Source organism: Leucoraja erinacea, chromosome 7, assembly GCF_028641065.1.
Source record: "Leucoraja erinacea ecotype New England chromosome 7, Leri_hhj_1, whole genome shotgun sequence".
In the NCBI taxonomy this organism is placed as follows: domain Eukaryota; kingdom Metazoa; phylum Chordata; class Chondrichthyes; order Rajiformes; family Rajidae; genus Leucoraja; species Leucoraja erinaceus.
The window spans coordinates 33,813,381-33,830,851 of NC_073383.1; the positions used below are offsets into that span (position 1 = coordinate 33,813,381).

A 17,471-nucleotide genomic window follows, 5' to 3' on the forward strand; every position below is an offset into this window, starting at 1 on the left:
TCGATGGTCAGCATTGGAGTCGGCTTGTAAACTAAACCTACAAACCTGCCCATCTTTGGATTGTGGGAGGAAACTGGAGCACATGGAGGAAAATCACAATTATTTTTTTAAATGTAACACAGTTAAATACATTTCTCAGTGAACTAATCATCTTTAAAGGTTACTCTGGAAATAGGATCCAGGTGTGTTTTTAAAGGGAGCTCAAGAAACAGCGTATATACATTAACAATTTTGGTAGGTGGAGCGGTTAGTAAGTTTGTGGATGACGTCAAAATTACTGGTGTAGTGGACGGCAAATTTTGTTTCAGGTTACAATAAGATCTAGATCAACTGAGAAAATAAGCAAAGGAATAGCAGATGGAATTGAACATGTTTGCATTTGATGCATTTTGGTGAAGGTAAACCATGCAGGGTATACAAAGTGACAGCCATAACTGGAATATTTTCTTGGATATGTTAACTCTGTGTTAATTCTTTATAAGGTAGCCATTGTTTTGTTTATTATCGCACTCTCCCAATCTACGATAACCAACTTACCTCTTTCTCTGAACCGTTAAAATTACCTTTCCTTTTTATTTTGTTTTGTACTTAGCTAAGAGATCATAGGTCTCAGTAGGCTGTATTGATTATACATATTGATTAGCTCAGACAATGTGACCAAAGGTTTTTGTTCACGTCACAACTTGCACAACTTGTTGGTAAACTGGAATATTTTACAAATGTAACAGCAAAGTGAATTCAACTGCAAATCACAAGAAAAATAATTGGTTTACATAGAGGAATTTAACAAGACAGTATTAGTCCTTAATCTCTCACCTGTTCAGCCTCCAGCAGTTTATCTATGTTCTCTACACTAGAGTTTAATTCTTCCTTAACTGCAGAAAGATCTGCTTGCAGGGTCTCATGTTCAATATTTAGCTGGGTGATGATCATTTCCTTCTGCTGCAAGGTAGCTTCCAACTGTTTCTGTTTCTCCTGCTTATGGAAATAAGAAATACCCATTCCCATTAGCCATTTTGAGGGCAGAATAGCATTTTAATTTTGTGTAATTAGATTTATTGATCATTAGAACAAATTAGTTCCAATGTTTCCCCTGCAGATTAACTGGAAATATTAAGTTAGTGAAGATGTATTGAAAAAATAACAAGCATTCATTGCAGCCTGGTACGACTTGGGCAGGGGAAGGATGGAGAGAGAGGGAGTGCAGCATGAAATATACTTAAAGCATGCAATAGATTAGATGTAGAGATGATGTTCCTCTTCTTGAAGTCTAAAACAGATTCAAACAGTCAAACTAGTGATGGGTCATTCATAATGCAGTAAATCCATGGAATATTTTCTTTGAGCTGGAGTAAAGTGGAGATTCAGACTTGTACTCAAAGCTGAAACCAACAGTTTTCTGGATATTTTAGGAATCGATGGATATGGGAATTGTGGTGGAAATAAAATCGGGTTAGCAGCCACAATCTTGTTGAATGGTGTTCTACGTTCGAGAATTGAATGGGAAACTGTCACATAGGAAATAATCCTATATCTTTTAACTCTTCAGTTCTTGCTCTGATGAAAAATGGAGATTTAGAACTTTTGCGGGATGTAATATTATGTACTGGAGTAACTACGTGCATTACCTCACTTACATAAAGTATTACATATTAAACATATTCTAGATAGTGCAAATCTTCACTCTGAAAGTACCCACCATAAATGTTTGTCAGTACTCTCAGGGGAAGTAGAAATGGACTCACCAAAGCATCATCTTTCACCTTTATTTTTGCAGCAGTCGGGGTAGTGCGAACAGATTGCTGTTCACTCTCAAGTTGGTTCAATTGATTTTTTAGTTTTTCATTCTGGCCCTCCTGTCTGGATAATTCACCCTCCAAACGCTCAACTTCGACTTGTAGATTCATACTCTTCTGCTTCAGTGTCTGAAGCAGACAATCACGCTCCAGAAGGTCAGAGTGTAAGGTTTTTAATTCATCATTACATTTTTGGAACAGAGCTGTTTTGTCTGCCAGTTCCTGTTCAAGCTCCATGATTCTATTTGGAAATAATCTTATATCTTTTAACTCTTCCTGTCTTTGTTTCTCAATCATTTGCAGCAGCTTCTCCTTTTCATTCTGAGCATCTTCCAGTTCTTGGACGCGTGATGAGAGAAGAGATACATCAGCATCTCTTTGGGAAATGTGAATCTTCAACAAACTGTTATCCTCCTGAAGACCATTGGATTGCAGCTGAAGTGACGCGAACTCCTGCTGCTGCTGCTGATTCATCTCCTGCAGGTTTTGAAGGCTTGTTTGCAAAACTTCCAACTTCTCTTGGAAACAAACTTCATTTTTATCCAAGAGCTGCAGAAAACCTTCTCTAGTTATTGTCTCAGTCTGATCCTGAAACTCTGTTGTGTGCATATAAAGATCTTTTTTGTAGTCTCCAGCACCTCTGTTATCTACTGACTTAAATGCCAGCTCCTGTTGCAGATTGTCATGAAGTCCTCTGGAGAATGTCGTATTTGGTCCAGAGCCTTTCTCCATGCTGAAAATATCAAGTTCTTCCTGAGAATCACTGACTTCATGGCAATTTGGACCCAACAGTGACAGTTCTTGCTGCAGTTTCTCTATAACCTCAATGAGGTGCTCAATCTCCTCTTCTTTTGCCTGACGTAGTCTTTCTTGGTCAATAGTAAGTTGTTCAATTTGTGTTTTCAGCTCTTCAATTTCATCATTTTTCTCTTCAAATGCCTGAAATAAAAAGACAATCACTTCACTGACGTATATCACTTTAGCAAAAAATAATTTTCCTATTATTGTCCCCTTTTGACGCATCATTTTGCCCTTCAGTCTCCTGATCATTTCTGCCTTCTAGCCAATCATAAACTTTCTCTTTGATTTTTTACAACCCTTTATCCTCCCAAATACTCCTTTCCATCTCTCATATTTGCTTTTAAATTGTTAAAATCAGCAATGTATTCACCATTTAATGTAACCTGAAAGATAAATTCAGAATATCCATTAATAGATGCTGTTTGACTTGCTGGTCGCTTCCATATTTTCTATCTTTACTCCCAATGCAGTGCATGTTTGAATGTTATAAATATACTGACCAAGGTCATCAAAATGACTAAGGAAGTAAAAAACTATTCACATTCATCATTACCAAATAACTAATTGGCTATAAACAGCTTTTGGGAGACATTGAAACCATAAAAGAGATCCAGATCCTTCCTTTCTCATGAGGAGAATGCAGTGATTCAGAATTAGAATAGTGAAAGCTGGATAATTGAAGGATAGTTCAACTCAATACAATGAATTACTTAAAATATATTTTAACTAAAGAGCTTTATTAATTGCAAACCTAACTGTCATGAAGTGCAATAAACAAGCTGTTGGTAACATAGTCATGGTTACCTTGTTGTCTAAAGTATTTTCCATTTCCTTCTGCAGCTTGAAGATCTGTTCCTTTAGCTCATCAATTTCCTGGTTCTTCTCCTGCAGCAACGCTTGGGGCAGCTGTAATCCTGATGCTTTGCCATTATCTACTTCCAAGCCTAAGCGCATATGGAGACTGGCCACATCTTCCTGTATGTGGAATTGTTAGGAAGATGTGTTGCAGGATGCAAGTCAGAATAAACAAGAGATTGTTAGGTAATGGTACTAAACAATGAAACAGTATCAATCAGTTATTTAGTTATACACCCATTATGAATTGAAGGTATTTTTGTTGACTAGATTCAGGGTGGGGAAAAAACAAAACAAACAAAAAAAAACTTGCCTTCACACGGATGTTCTCCTCATGGAGCTGGTTGATTGTTATTGCCGACTGCTTTGTTTGGATTTCCAGCTGCATGTTCAATTGCAGCATCTCATCATTTTTATTCATCAAATTTTCTCTGAATTGATCGAGCTGCTCCTCAAGGATTTGGATCTAGAAAACGCCAAAATATACCCCATGTTGCTTAAAGTGAGATTGAATTCTTTACCATACAAATTTCAGTAAACATCTCGTCTTCCTAGAGAATAGGAACATATTACCACGCAAGCTTGCACCACTATTTATTAAAAATTAAAATATCCCAATTCCCTTAATATTTGAAGAAATTAACTAAATGAATGTAAACTTGGAAATGGAAAACTGAAGGATTGTGTGAAAGAAACAACATGTAACTATATATATCAACCTCATTAAAGCCAATAAATTATTTCTGGTGATTTTTTTAGCCACATATAGTAGCCAATTTACTACCTAAAGTTCCAAAATCAAGTCAAAAAGTCAATGATGATCTCACTGTGCTATTGGTTGCATAGGATGAGAGGATTAGAAATTATAGTGCTGGTAATCAGATTCTAGAAAGTATTAAATCACACTGTTGTACTGTGATAAATAGCTCTGCACACAATCAGAGGCAGAGCGAAGCATAGATAAACAGTCAGAGCTTATACCCCAGAAAGGGAAATAACAAATACTGGAGAGCATAGCCTGAAGGTAAAGGCAAAGTTTAAAGAAGATGTGCGGGCAAGTTTTTTTTACACAGAATGTGATGAATGCCGTGGTGGAGCGCTTACGATAGTGGCATTTAAGAGACTTTTAGATAACCACATAGTAAGTTATACACGGAATGGACAGATATGGATTTTGTGCAGGCATATAAGGTTTGGCCTTGGCATCATGTTCGCCACAGTCAGTGTGGGCCTCGGGCTGGTTCCTGTGCTGTACTGTTCATTGTTCTGTGTTGATCATCATCGGCAAGTTAGTCTGTGACCAAATGGTCTATCCTAAGTCTTTATAGATAATATAATTACTAAGTCCCTTTCTGTGGCAACTTGCAAACTTGGCATGACACACTGATCTGTTCTGCATTATGCCTACAATATTCTGTTGTTCTTCAGCAAGCAAGAACTTCATTAATGCTCACAGAAGCACGTGTGTTGAGATAAAGCATGCATCACTTAATTTAGTTTTTGGCATCGCTTAATTTAGATTTTTGGTCAGTAACATAATCAAACAATATAGACTGGGACTGTCAGGGTGCCAAGAACTTAGACAGGGCATAATTTGTCAAATGTGTTCAGGATAATTTCCTCAGGCAATATGTAGTGGGCCCTACATGGGAGAGGGCAAGACTTGATCTAGCCATAGGAAATTGGGAGGGGCAAATGGTTGGCATGTTCGTGGACAAGCATTTTAGGACCAGTGACCACTGTCTATTAGCTTTAAGATAGTTATGGATAGAGATAGGGCGGACCCATGAGTTAAAATTCAAAATAGGGGCAAGGCCAACTTTGAAGGTATGCAAAGAGAAATTTGTTTAAACAGAGAATGATTATGACCTGGAACTCACCGTCTCCAAGGATGACAGAAACAGCCAATCAGGATTTTCAAAGGAACTGGTCAGACAGTTGTGGAAAAATAAATTGCAGACCTACAGTCTGTTATTGGGGAAACAGAGAAGAATGGACTGGTGTGCAAGGAGCCAGCAAGGATTAAGTAGGCCCTATTTAATTCTTATTTTCCTCTTTATTATTCTATGATTCCATTAGATTCATGTTGGATAACTAATGAGGCCATATAAGGTCCCAAACCAACTTTGTGCAATCGACTAAAGAACAGAGAGAATATTGAGATGTGTACAGTATCAATATTATATCCTCAATAACTGCTGACCTGAAATTCTGAAAATAATTCCTTTGTTTATTACCTTAGTTCCTTATGGTTTTATTGGTGTCTGATCAACAAATTAAGCACTGAACTTCCAGTGGCCTTTCACTTGATTTCTCCATCCAACTCCCATCTTTTGCACTATTCCAATCTCATGAAGTTATCAACTGGAAGCATTAACTCTGGTTCTCTCTTCACAGATGCTACCCGACCTGCTGAGTCTCGCTGAGAATTTTTTGAATCTGATTTCTCAAAATTAATTCTCTTTTTACTTTGAGGTACGGTTTGTTCCAGATTTTCAGGAATTATTAATTAGAGAAGGACATCGGATTAAGTTTACAAACCGAATAAGTTGATTCCCCGATTGCAAACTCATTTCATTGGTAGCAATCATGTTGCCTCTGGTTAGGACACCCTAATTAAACTATTATACATTGGAATTAATAATAAATTGTTTCCCTCAATTCTACCTCATCCTCCTTAGTCTGGAGAGCTTGTCGTTCATCCAGTAACTGCTCCTTTAGTGTCTGACCAGAAAGCCCTTCAGTGGGTACTCTATGTCTCGCTTCATCCAGTTTTGACTGTAGAGAAGAGATCTGCATCAGATTACTGTACTGCTGTTGCTGTAAAGATTCTTTGTCCTGTCAAAAACACAATAAATATATTAGTTCAGCTAATGCCTTTTTAAAGAAAAATATTCTATTTAGTTGGATTAATTTTGTTCTTATGTATTCTGTGCATTTCAATTTAAATCAACACAAGAATGAGGAGCAGGAGCTGGCCACACTACTGCTCCACTATTTAATATGATCATGATCACAGCAACCTCTGCGCCACATTCCCTTCTACCCAGATAAATCTTTCACCTGCTGAGGGAGGCAGAGGAGCAATTTGGGATTGCAAGGAATCCATAGACTGAGCAATGTTCAAGGACTTGGCAACAGACCTGAATGAATGCACCACAGTTGTTACTGACTTCATAAGAAAACGTGTGGAGGAGTGTGTTTCCTGCAAAACCATCCAATTTTGCCCCCCAACAAGCCGCCTCTGATGAACCAGGTTAGATGTAATTTTAGCCGGGACTCTGGTTTAGATATCTGCCTGACCCGCTGAGTTCCTCCTGCACTTTGTGTTTTGCTCAGGATTCCAGCATCTGAAGTTTCATGTGTCTTTAATAGCTTGCGGTTTGTTGGTAATTGAAAGAAATTGAATACTATGTAGTTGATGCACAGGTCGATGAAAGTATTCATAGTTTCAAAATCTAATGCCATAAAAGGTTTTTTTTAAACTCAAGACAAGTCAACGTGAACAGGATGTAATGGAGCAAATCACAATTAGCTTTTGCAGTAAGTGCACAGTCTTTCTTTGCAATTAAGATAATATTTACTCTAGGAAACTAAGTTGGTGTTTTCAAAAGTGAGGGGCGATTTTTGATTTTTAGGCATTGTTCTATTCTGTCTGGATTTTTCACATTCTCAATCTATTTAGCCTGGAGGATTATCCAATACATATGGTATTCAGGAACCATCATAAGTTATAAATAAGGAATTCAGTTCTAAGTCCACCTAGGTATTATTATCAGTAGCTATCTAATCAGCAACAACAAGGCTTAAATCTGCAGTAATTTAAAATAATGGGAGATTAATTTGCTCAGTGCAATTTCTTAACATTTCAAATGTGGGGGAGGGCACGATGATATAACACTCCCTTGCATTGTAAATCTTAGTAAGAATGATTAAGCATTTAAGACACTCACTTATTTTTTACCTGTACTTCACATACGACAATGAACTCTATTTAACACTATCATATGTATCTTGGTCACTTAGATTAACATATCATTGTCCCACACCCAAGCTATTTTCCAGCAGCCAAAAAAATGTCTCCCTTGGATTGACTGCGGGATGTAGAATTATGAGAGGTATAAGCAGTGGACTGCACACAACTTTTCCGCATATCAAAAATTGACAACACAAGAGAACATAGAGTTACGAAAAGGAGAAAGTGATTCAGAGAGGAGACAAGAGGGCTTTCTCATCCAGAAAGCGATGAATAACTGGAATGCACTGCATGTGAGTGGTGAAAGCAGGATCCCCGACAGTACTTAAGACATTTCTAGAATGAATCATTTAGACATAGAAGACATGGGCCAACAGCTAGGAGACGGAATTAGTGCAGACGGATGCCCACTATTTGCCACAGATGCAATAGACTAAATGGTCTGGTTTCATACGATCTCTGTGATTGTTAAGTAAATATCTAGCTGCTTTTTGACACCATAATTTCTTTAAAGTTTAAGACTATACCAGTTGAGATTTAGCTGATAGAAATTATTGGCTTTGAACTCTTTTTTGATTAATTTTAAGGAACTAATACCAAGATGTCACAATTTAAAGGGAACATCAGTTCCCATAAACCCTCCTCTCCCGACCCCCAGAAATGTCCTATATACCAACTGTTTTGAAGTAAATCTTTGGAAAGATATAATTACTGATCCCCAATTACCTGTGATAATTCTTCCTCTCTTCGTCTCATCTTCTGGATCTCCTGCTCAAGCTGACCAATTCGTTTTTCTGTAACTGCATGCAAACATGCGGCCTCCTCGAGCTCTTTTACCTGTGCTTCCAATTTTACTATTTCTTCACTTTGCTCCTGCATTTCTCGCTCTAGGCATTCCTTAGTGAGCAACAACTCACTGTAATCATCCGACTTTGACCGAATCTGTGCCTCCATTGTTTCCATCTTAAGAGGAAAGTGCATAAATATTCAATTGGTGAGGTGTACATGGAGAGTTCTTACAATACTTTCCATATTGGTTGATTGAAGTCTTCTTGAAACCGGATATCTGCTTAAACCTTGTACATTGTATATACATTCGAAATGGTTATACAATAGAGGTAAATTTCATCATTTAGTAAAGAAGTGAATCTGATATGAACTGGTTATGTAGATTTAGAATAACACAACTAATACAAAATATTAATGCTAGCATTTATATCAAGAGGACTAGAATACAAAAACAGAGATGTAATGCTGAGGCTCTATAGGCGCTGGTCAGGCCGCATTTGGAGTACTGTGAGCAAATTTGGGCCCCATATCCGAGGAAGGATGTACTGGCTCTGGAGATTTGAGGAGATATTCAAGAATGATTCCAGGCATGAGTGGGTTAGCATAAACTTTCACTACACCTGCAACAAAATTCACTGCAGCAATCAAAGGCCCCCGATCCACAGTTACACTATTTGGAAGAACAATTCAACTTAAATGTGAGAAAATAAGTATCTCTCCCGATGTAAAGAGAATTCCTGCCACCGGATACCGGGAAAAAAGTGGAAGGTATGGGAATGGAGAGATTGCTCTGCTGCCGGAAATGGCATGGATCCAAAGGGTCAAATGTCTCCAACGGGCCAAATATCTCCTGTGTCGTAATAAGAAAGAAACACATTATTGCGACTAGAAAATATTTAACTGCATCTTCATTGTTGCTATATCTGATCATTGGAAGGATGCTTCAAAGGATCTACTTGACAGCACTGCAAAAGCAACATTATTAGACAGACTGCAAAAATTTAAGCACGTACGTAACGTGTACAAAATCATGAGAGGAATAAATCGAGTAGATGCACAGTCTCTTGCCCAGAATAAGGGAATCGAGAACCAGATGGCATAAGTTTAAGATGAAGGGGAGAGATTTGAGAGGAACCCTGAACTTATTTTATTTACACAAAATGCAGTAAACCCTAATTGTTACGGACCTCTTTAAAACAGACTTCACATATAACAGAAAGAGATTTCCAATTAGTTCTATTTCCCTGTTTTTCATATCCCTGCACACTTTTTCCTTTTCAGCTATAGCACCAACGTGCAAATTATTACCCAATCTGCCTAAATCAAGCAGTGTATTAGAACTTGCCAGTGCATCAAAAAGAATAAATAAATACCTCCCTCTTTTGCCAAACATTTGAAGTCTGGAAATTTGGTTATGAATCCATTTATCAGATGAATTAGTTTTGTACTTCGTACTTTTGGAAAGTAAATTTATATGCCAAAACTTCAAACAAGCTCTTGACGATTTATAATTAACAGACTGTAAATTTAAGACTGATCCGATGTCCCAGAATTTTTTTTTACAGAATTGTAGAGCTGATATAAACATGGTTAACAGGTACGGCACTGGGGCGTTTAGAAATATTTAATGAAGCAAAACCCTTGTGATTAACTGAGTTAGATAGACTAACGCGTATTATTTTACACAAGGAACCACTGACATGACGATATTTTTCCAAATTCGGGAATAACCAGAATCTATAACATGGAAATAGGGGAACAAGGAAGAGCAGATGCTGGTTTACATAAAAAGACACAAAGTGTTCAAATAACTCAGTGGGTCGGAAGACTGGAGGTGGCAAATATTTTGCCTCTATTTAAGAAGAGTTGCAAGGAAAAGCCTGGGAACTATAGACCATTGAGCCTAATGTCCATGGTAGTCTAGTTACTTTTGCCATATTGGCCTCCATCAGTCAGGGTATTGAGTATAGAAGTTGAGATGTTATATTACAGTTGTACAAGACGTTGGTGAGGTCACATTTGGAGTATTATGTTCAGTTTTAGTCACCCTGTTATAGGAAAGATTTTGTTAAGCTGGGAAGAGTGCAGAAAAGATTTTTACAAGGCTGTTCCCAGGGCTTCAGGGCTTGAGATATAGGGAGAGATCAGGCAGGCTAGGACTTTATTCCTTGTAACGCAGGAGGACGAGGGGTGATCTAATAGAGGTATATAAGATTATAAGGAGAATAGATAGGGTAGATGCACAGTCTATTCTCCAAGGTAGGGGAATCAAAGACCATAGGTTTAAGGTGAGAGAAAGATTTAATAGAAACCCGAGGGGTCACTTTTTCGTACAGAGGATGATGGGTATATGGAACGAGTGCCTGAGGAGGTAGTTTAGCCAGCTATTATAACAACACTTAAGACATTTGGACAGGTATATGAATAGGAAATGTTTAGAAGCATATGGGCCAAACGAGGCGACGTCGGACCAGTGTCAAGCATTGAATTTGTCGGCAGGTCTGAATGCAAAAGTTGGGCCGACAGTGTGTGACTATAACTAATTATCCGTCTCCAAATCTACTTTGTTGTGGCCATTGCACCTGTTTCTTTCTGCACTGTCTGTAGCATTAGATTCTGCAATCTGTTTCCTTTCTATTTTGTGCTGTTGTGCTCAAGTACAGTATGTTTAGACTCATTACAATCTGCTCGAATAGTGCACAAAATAGATTTTTCAAAGTATCTTGCTACAAGTGACAATAATAAACCAATACCAATATTATTCATATACGTGCAGTGAGCAAGAGAGAAACATTCTGGTTAGCTGCATCTCAGTACAGTGGAGATACTTACGATAATGAGGTACGCTGAATCAAAACCCAAACCAAATCATGTATTTTCATACATTTTCTTATAACATGATCGGAGGTCGTTCAATCCTTCGAGTCTGTGCTGGTTCAGAATAATCCTCTCGATCCCATTTCACATAATTTATTCTCTCATATGTCCATCTACTCCTGGTTTTCCTAACCTTAAACCTCCTACACTAAGGGCTGCTTAAAGGACCCAGTTATTCTAACAAGTATATCGTTGAAATACAGAAGTGTATCCAGAAGTGCTGGGAAAAACCACACAGTTGAAAGAAAATAACAGTTTTTACAAATTCAGCACCAGAAGTCTGGATCATCCCAGAGAGGCAACAACACTACCCGATTCACCACTATACCACCTTAGTCAGATGTTCTTGTATTCCTGACCATTTATTGTTCAAGGTTGAATTGCCTTTTTTCTAATTTTACTGTCTGCTCAAACTAACATCATAAATACCCAAGTTGGTCACATTATTAGTATTGAGAGTATGAAAAGCTTTTGAATTTAGATAAGGAATTAAAAGACAAACTTAATTACAACATTAACTAGACAAGTAAGACAGTAAAGATGCCAAAGAGAAATGATTAGGAGCAAAGTGGCATGCAGCCAGGTTGTTACTGATTGAACAATATTTACTCATACCTGAAGGCTCAAATAATCGTTCTAAAATATCCATGGTTGGGGGTTGGAGGGGTAGGGTGGTGGAAGAAAGAAAAATTCTGTTTAGAAATAACATGAAATGCAAATAGTGCATCTGAATGAGAATAATGTGCAGAAAGTGATCCGCAGGGGCAGATACCTTAGAGACTGTAAAATCAGCAACTCCTTGTGATTTGATTCCTTGTTTTAACTGCTTCTCCAAATTTTCAATCTCTTGTTGGAATTCATCTCGCTCATGTTCACGCTCAGCTGCTTGCTCCTGAGTGGAAAAGGTCACGTGATTAGAGTCCCAGTCATACAGCATGGAAACAGGCCCTTCAGCCCAACTCGCCCACACCGACCAACATGTTCCACTACACTAGTCCCATTTGCCTGTGTTTGGCCTATAACCCTCTAAACCTGTCCTATCCATGTACTTTCTCAGGAATGATTTTGTGACATTTATATGCTCATACAAGCTCACAGCAAACATATGAGCTGGTAGCTGGTAATATATTTAGAAGTGAACAAAAGAAACTGCTGGAAGAACTCAATAAGTCAAATAGCCTCAGGACATGCAGAGTCACAATCTGAAATGTTGACACATCCTTTTTGCCTCTACTGATGTTGCTTGACCCATTAAGTTCTTCGAGCAATTTATTTTTGGCTCCAAGTTACTCTTCATTTCAAGAGGTAGTAGATAGGTACTTAAGGATGATGAACTCAGAGGGTTGCAGACATAAAACAGAGCATATGACAAAGAACAATTGTTTCTCCAAAGATCATGCAAAGGTGTAGTGGATCAGGTCGCCTACATTTACTCTACATATCTCAACAATTGTTTGAGTTCTGACTTCTGAATTGTTAGTGTTGTCAGCTACCACGGCTCTTCACTTTGTTTGCCCCTCGATAATTGAAAGCTATCTCCCCTTTGTTAGGAAGCATCCAGAATCACCAAAATATTCATGGCTGAACAGAGACCGGCTACTCTCTCTTGTTAGTGTTATTAGTAGCAGTTTACAATATTTAAAACGTGAAGATGAAAACAATCTGCTTGCACCTTTCCCAAGTTTTTATCAATTGCTGATGCCACCTTTCCTCACTCACTTAAATTACCCAGCCTAGGAAAAGGGACATGAAACCAAAGCAAGGCAATGCTACGTAACTCATTCTCAATGACTTGTTACCTTAGTTTTTTCCAATATGCAAGGTAATCATTTATCTCTGTGGTCCAACACTCAATAGATAAGCAAATAAAAAAGGGTAAATAAAGAAGAAACAAAGTTGAGAATTAAATGATTGCATAGAGGATGAACAGAATATAAATTTCACAAAATCATTCCTGAGAAGGTACATGGATAGAATGGGTTGACAGAAAATTAAACAGGTGCTATTGTTTGTATGATAAATTATATCGAGGCCTGATTTCTCCTGCTGGTTCAGATTGTTTTAAGATATGCTATGATACAACCCAAAACAAAGCATTTCTTCAGATATATCTTCAGATATACTTGACAGCTTTTCTTCCCTTGAAGTAATGGCACCAACAATGATTTAACATGCAAGGGTGACAACCTCAAGTTTTGATTTTCCACTGCATTTTGATCGCTTTGTCTTTTGCTCTTAATATTATTCCAACAAAGTCCAACATGAAATAAACGGTATCGTATATTACAGAGCTCAGGTTTCTCCAATACATTCAATAATTTCAGATACCCAACTTTTCCAGTGTGCATTAAAATTAGTTCTGATGAAGTGTTATCAACTTCTCCACATTTTAGCTTTTGACTATTTCTTTTCTATCCCTCAACCCTTCAGACCAAGGTGACTTATATTTGTTCCCATATTTTTCCTCATAATAGCAACTGTCCATCAAACTAATTCACAGGCTGCAAAGTATTTTGGAGCACCAACAGGATACAATTATGATGTCAGCTAAAAATGTTTTTCCTACCTTTCAATTTTAAAACCATGTTTTAGTGAATCAATTAACAAGTTGATATTAGTTCCCTTGCTTTAAAACAATCTGTATACCATTGAAACAGATCAATATTTGAATATGTAATCTAACTAAGTTGAGTTATTATCACAGCTCACATTCTCTTTTACTTACATCCATAAACTGTCGATAATTCTTGAGCTGCTTTTCAAGAGCCTGAACTTGCTGTTGCAGGTCAACAACCTCCAAGTGCCACTTGTCTGACAGCTCAATGTTGCGGCTGGTCTCCTCCTCCAACTCCACTTCCATTCTCTTTGTCCTTGATAGGAGATCAGCAAGATCCTTTTCTGCCTGACATTGGATGTCTAGCTTCTCTTTGGCCAAACGCTTCGTCTCCTCCAGTAATCCTGGACATAGCAAATACAATATTAATGAAGCAGATGTGGGAACCGAATGACAACTGCCCAAATCACTTTCTACACTTTAATGTGAACTTTTCAAAGTCACATTATAATAAAATCTGAACAGTACACACATTCAGTACTTATTTTGTTAATTCATCCAGAGCACTACAAACCAATTCCACCTCAACATTTAAAGCAGATTCATCAATATAGCATTCCAGATAGAAAATTTCCAAATTATTGAGGACGTTCCAAATATATTTTGACTCTCCACCATACTTGAGAAAGAAACATTCCGCACAGCAAGATAAATCCAAATTACCCAGAGGGAAATTCCACTTTTAAATGCCACCAGTGGTGAAGGGTCCTATATATTTAGTATACATCAATCCTTCCAATGACAACAAACACTGTGGATTAACACTGCAATCCTGTAAACAGTTCCTTATGAGCGGACACCTTTTTCAAAACATTTCAGAAGGTAGCTGTTTCACGTACAGTACAGGTCTGGATGGCTTTATGTAGAACCAAGTTCCTATACTGATCCAATGTTTAGCTAGGCATTTTCTTTGAGCTGGATATTTATGAGGGATGTGTTAAATAAAAATCTTGGCTCCAAAAGTTTTTCATTTGTTTCCAAAGACTAACCATGAGAATTGGCATGAATAAGAAAAGTTTGTGTACTTTGGTTTTCTTAGTGGAAGTTTTCATGCCTAGAAAATTATGCATCTTGCTTTCAAACTTGGATGCAAAGTCAGACTTTCTCTCTGGAACACAAGCACAGAGGCTCAACATTTAAACATGCTCAAGAGTATAGCAAGCACCAGACATTATGAACGTGATAATGGAGAGAAGGGCAACATTCCTAATACTTTATCAGGTTCAGATCATGCCATGCAGAATTCAAGTAGGAAGAATGCAGGACAATTCTTAATACTCGTAAATGTGTCCTAGTTCCACATACAAGGCTGGAAATATGAATTCTAAGGCACACTTTCGATAGAAAAAAGACACTTTGTGCAGTAAAATTAAGATTAAAAGATTGCTTAAATATGGAATATTTAGCTTTGAATGAAAGGAAATAGGAATGCAAAAGAAAATTGAACGTAAAAAATGTAACAATTTAGAATGGCACAGGGCATGTGAACAACCAAGGCTTGGAGTTATTTTCAAGCAAAATACACTTTTAAACTGAGATTTTATGCTTCTCTGACACTTGAATAGAACAACAAAGTGCTAGGGATACTGGAGGTCCAATTTACACAGCCGAACATCCTACTAATAGTGCAAGATAAATTGTATTATTTCAAGTTTATTTAACTTATTCTATTTTGAAGTGACTTTTGCTTTGCACATATTTAATCTAAATTTACATAAATGGCAAATGGAAGTTGAAAATGGCCACACAAATTTGAGGTACACCATGCTTGTAGTCTCGATTTGCACATGCATCACATTTCACAAGCACAGTGAGTAAAAAATAAGTTTGTGATTACTCTGCCCAGATCAATTTGGCAATAGATTATAAAAAATAAAATGCTGAAACCATTCAAATGTAATTTAAAAATAAATACAAACCATATAACATTGTTTTCAAAAAAGGGACAAACCTGAACCTTTATGTGGTTTAATTTGATGGCCTGAGAAACAAAGAATTGAGAAAAGACAATCATCACAACCAAATACATTGCTTATGATTAGTACTGCAAAGTGGACAAATTGGAAAATTTAGCGCCAATAATTTGTGCAACTTGAAAACCAATATATAAATTGCGATCATTCAGTTGAACAAAACATCTATTAACAGCGAAAATAATTCCAGATTTTTCCAACAACATTTTCTTTAAATGATGAATGGAAAATTGATGCTCCTGTTTACTCATGTATGGCACTTCCTAGCAAACCCTTATTCCAATGGAGATTTCTCTCAAGACAAATAATTAGGTCATATCAGAGACAGGAATTACAACGTAAAAGTTTCTGCAATGGCTTGATAACCCATCTGATTTACCAAAGCCAAATTTCCATCAGAAGTGCAGTTAGATTTCTAGCCCAAGATACATACAAAGGGACCAACAATGTTTCAGGAAATGCAGAAGATTTTATTGTACTGGCTTCTTGAGTTTCCATCAGCTGTCACTGTCTTCTAAATCACCATGTCAAAGCAATACAGTATGGAAACAGGTCCTTTTTCCCAACTGGTCCATGTTGGTGAAGTTACCATTCTGGGCTAGTCCCATTTGCCTACATGTGGCTCACATACCTCTAAATCTTTCCTATCCATAATACTGTCCTGAAGTATTTTGAAAGTCGCAACTATATCCACTTCCATAGCTTCCTCTACTACAATTTCGAGATACAGATTACCCTCTGGGTGGAAAAGTTGCCCCCGAGGTCTTCCTTAAATCTCATACCTTGCCCCTTAAGCCTATGTAATCTAGTTTTGCTCTGGAAAAATGACTAAAGATTTTTAAAGTATATCAAGGGAAAAAGGGTAACCAGAGAGAGAATAGGGCCCCCTCAGGTATCAAAGGAGTCATCTTTGTGCAGAGCCACAGGAGATGGGCAAGGTCCTCAATGACTATTTCTCCTCTGATTTTGCCATGGAGAAAAGCATGAGGACAGTGGAACTTAGTTTAGTTTATTATTGTCATGTGTACCAAGGTACAATGAAAAGCTTTTGTTGCATGCTATCCAGAGAAAAGACTATACACAATTACAATCATGTCGACCACAGTGGGCAGATACTGTAAAGGGCACAACATTTAGTGCAAGATAAAGTCCGATTAAAGATAGTTAAAAGTCTCCAATGAGGAAGATGGGAGGTCAGGTCCGCACTGTAGCCGATGAGGGGACGGTTCAGTTGCCTGATAACAGTTGGGAAGAAACTGTCCCTAGTATGTGCTTCCAAACTTCTATTCCTCTTGCCTGATGAGAGGAGAAAGGGAGTGACTTGGTGAGACTGATCTTTGATTATGCTGGTGGCCTTGCCGATGCAGCATTAAATTTAGATGGATTAAATGGAAGGGATGTTGGTTGGCCTGATGGTCTGGGCAACGTCCACACTCTGCAATTTCTTGTGGTCTTGGATGGAGCTGTTCTTAAACCTAGCTGCGATGCATTTCGATAAAATGCTTTCTACGGCGCATCTGTAGAAGTTGGTGAGGATTATTGGGGATATGCAGAACTTTCTAAGCCTTCTAAGGAAGTAGAGGCATTTGATGGGCTTTCCTGGTAATGATGTTGCTGGCCAATGAAAAATTGCTGGTGATATTTATTCCGAAGAACTTAAAGCTTTCAACCACGTCTACTTCTGTGCCATCAGTGAACGTGTACTGCTTCGCATCATGAAGTAATTCATAATCTTCTTTTCCTTGCTTTCATTCAGGGAGAGGTTGTTCCTTTGGCACCAAGTTACAAGG

The 17,471-nt window shown here is 37.7% G+C and overlaps 1 protein-coding gene across 4 annotated transcripts in view; it reads right to left on the reverse strand.

The window, feature by feature from the left end:
• pcnt (pericentrin) overlaps nt 1–17,471 on the reverse strand; it is a 171,847-nt gene that overhangs the window by 43,971 nt on the left and 110,405 nt on the right. For 2 of the 4 annotated variants that reach the window (XM_055638192.1, XM_055638190.1), the window contains exons 28-36: nt 13,820–14,052; nt 11,867–11,986; nt 11,710–11,730; nt 8,155–8,391; nt 6,120–6,290; nt 3,766–3,918; nt 3,402–3,572; nt 1,746–2,735; nt 817–978 (exon numbers count right to left, since the gene is read on the reverse strand). In XM_055638192.1, coding sequence (XP_055494167.1) covers nt 817–978; nt 1,746–2,735; nt 3,402–3,572; nt 3,766–3,918; nt 6,120–6,290; nt 8,155–8,391; nt 11,710–11,730; nt 11,867–11,986; nt 13,820–14,052 — 2,258 coding nt within the window. The remainder of the gene's footprint in view (nt 1–816; nt 979–1,745; nt 2,736–3,401; nt 3,573–3,765; nt 3,919–6,119; nt 6,291–8,154; nt 8,392–11,709; nt 11,731–11,866; nt 11,987–13,819; nt 14,053–17,471) is intronic. The other 2 variants (XM_055638191.1, XM_055638193.1) reach the window with 2 other exon arrangements.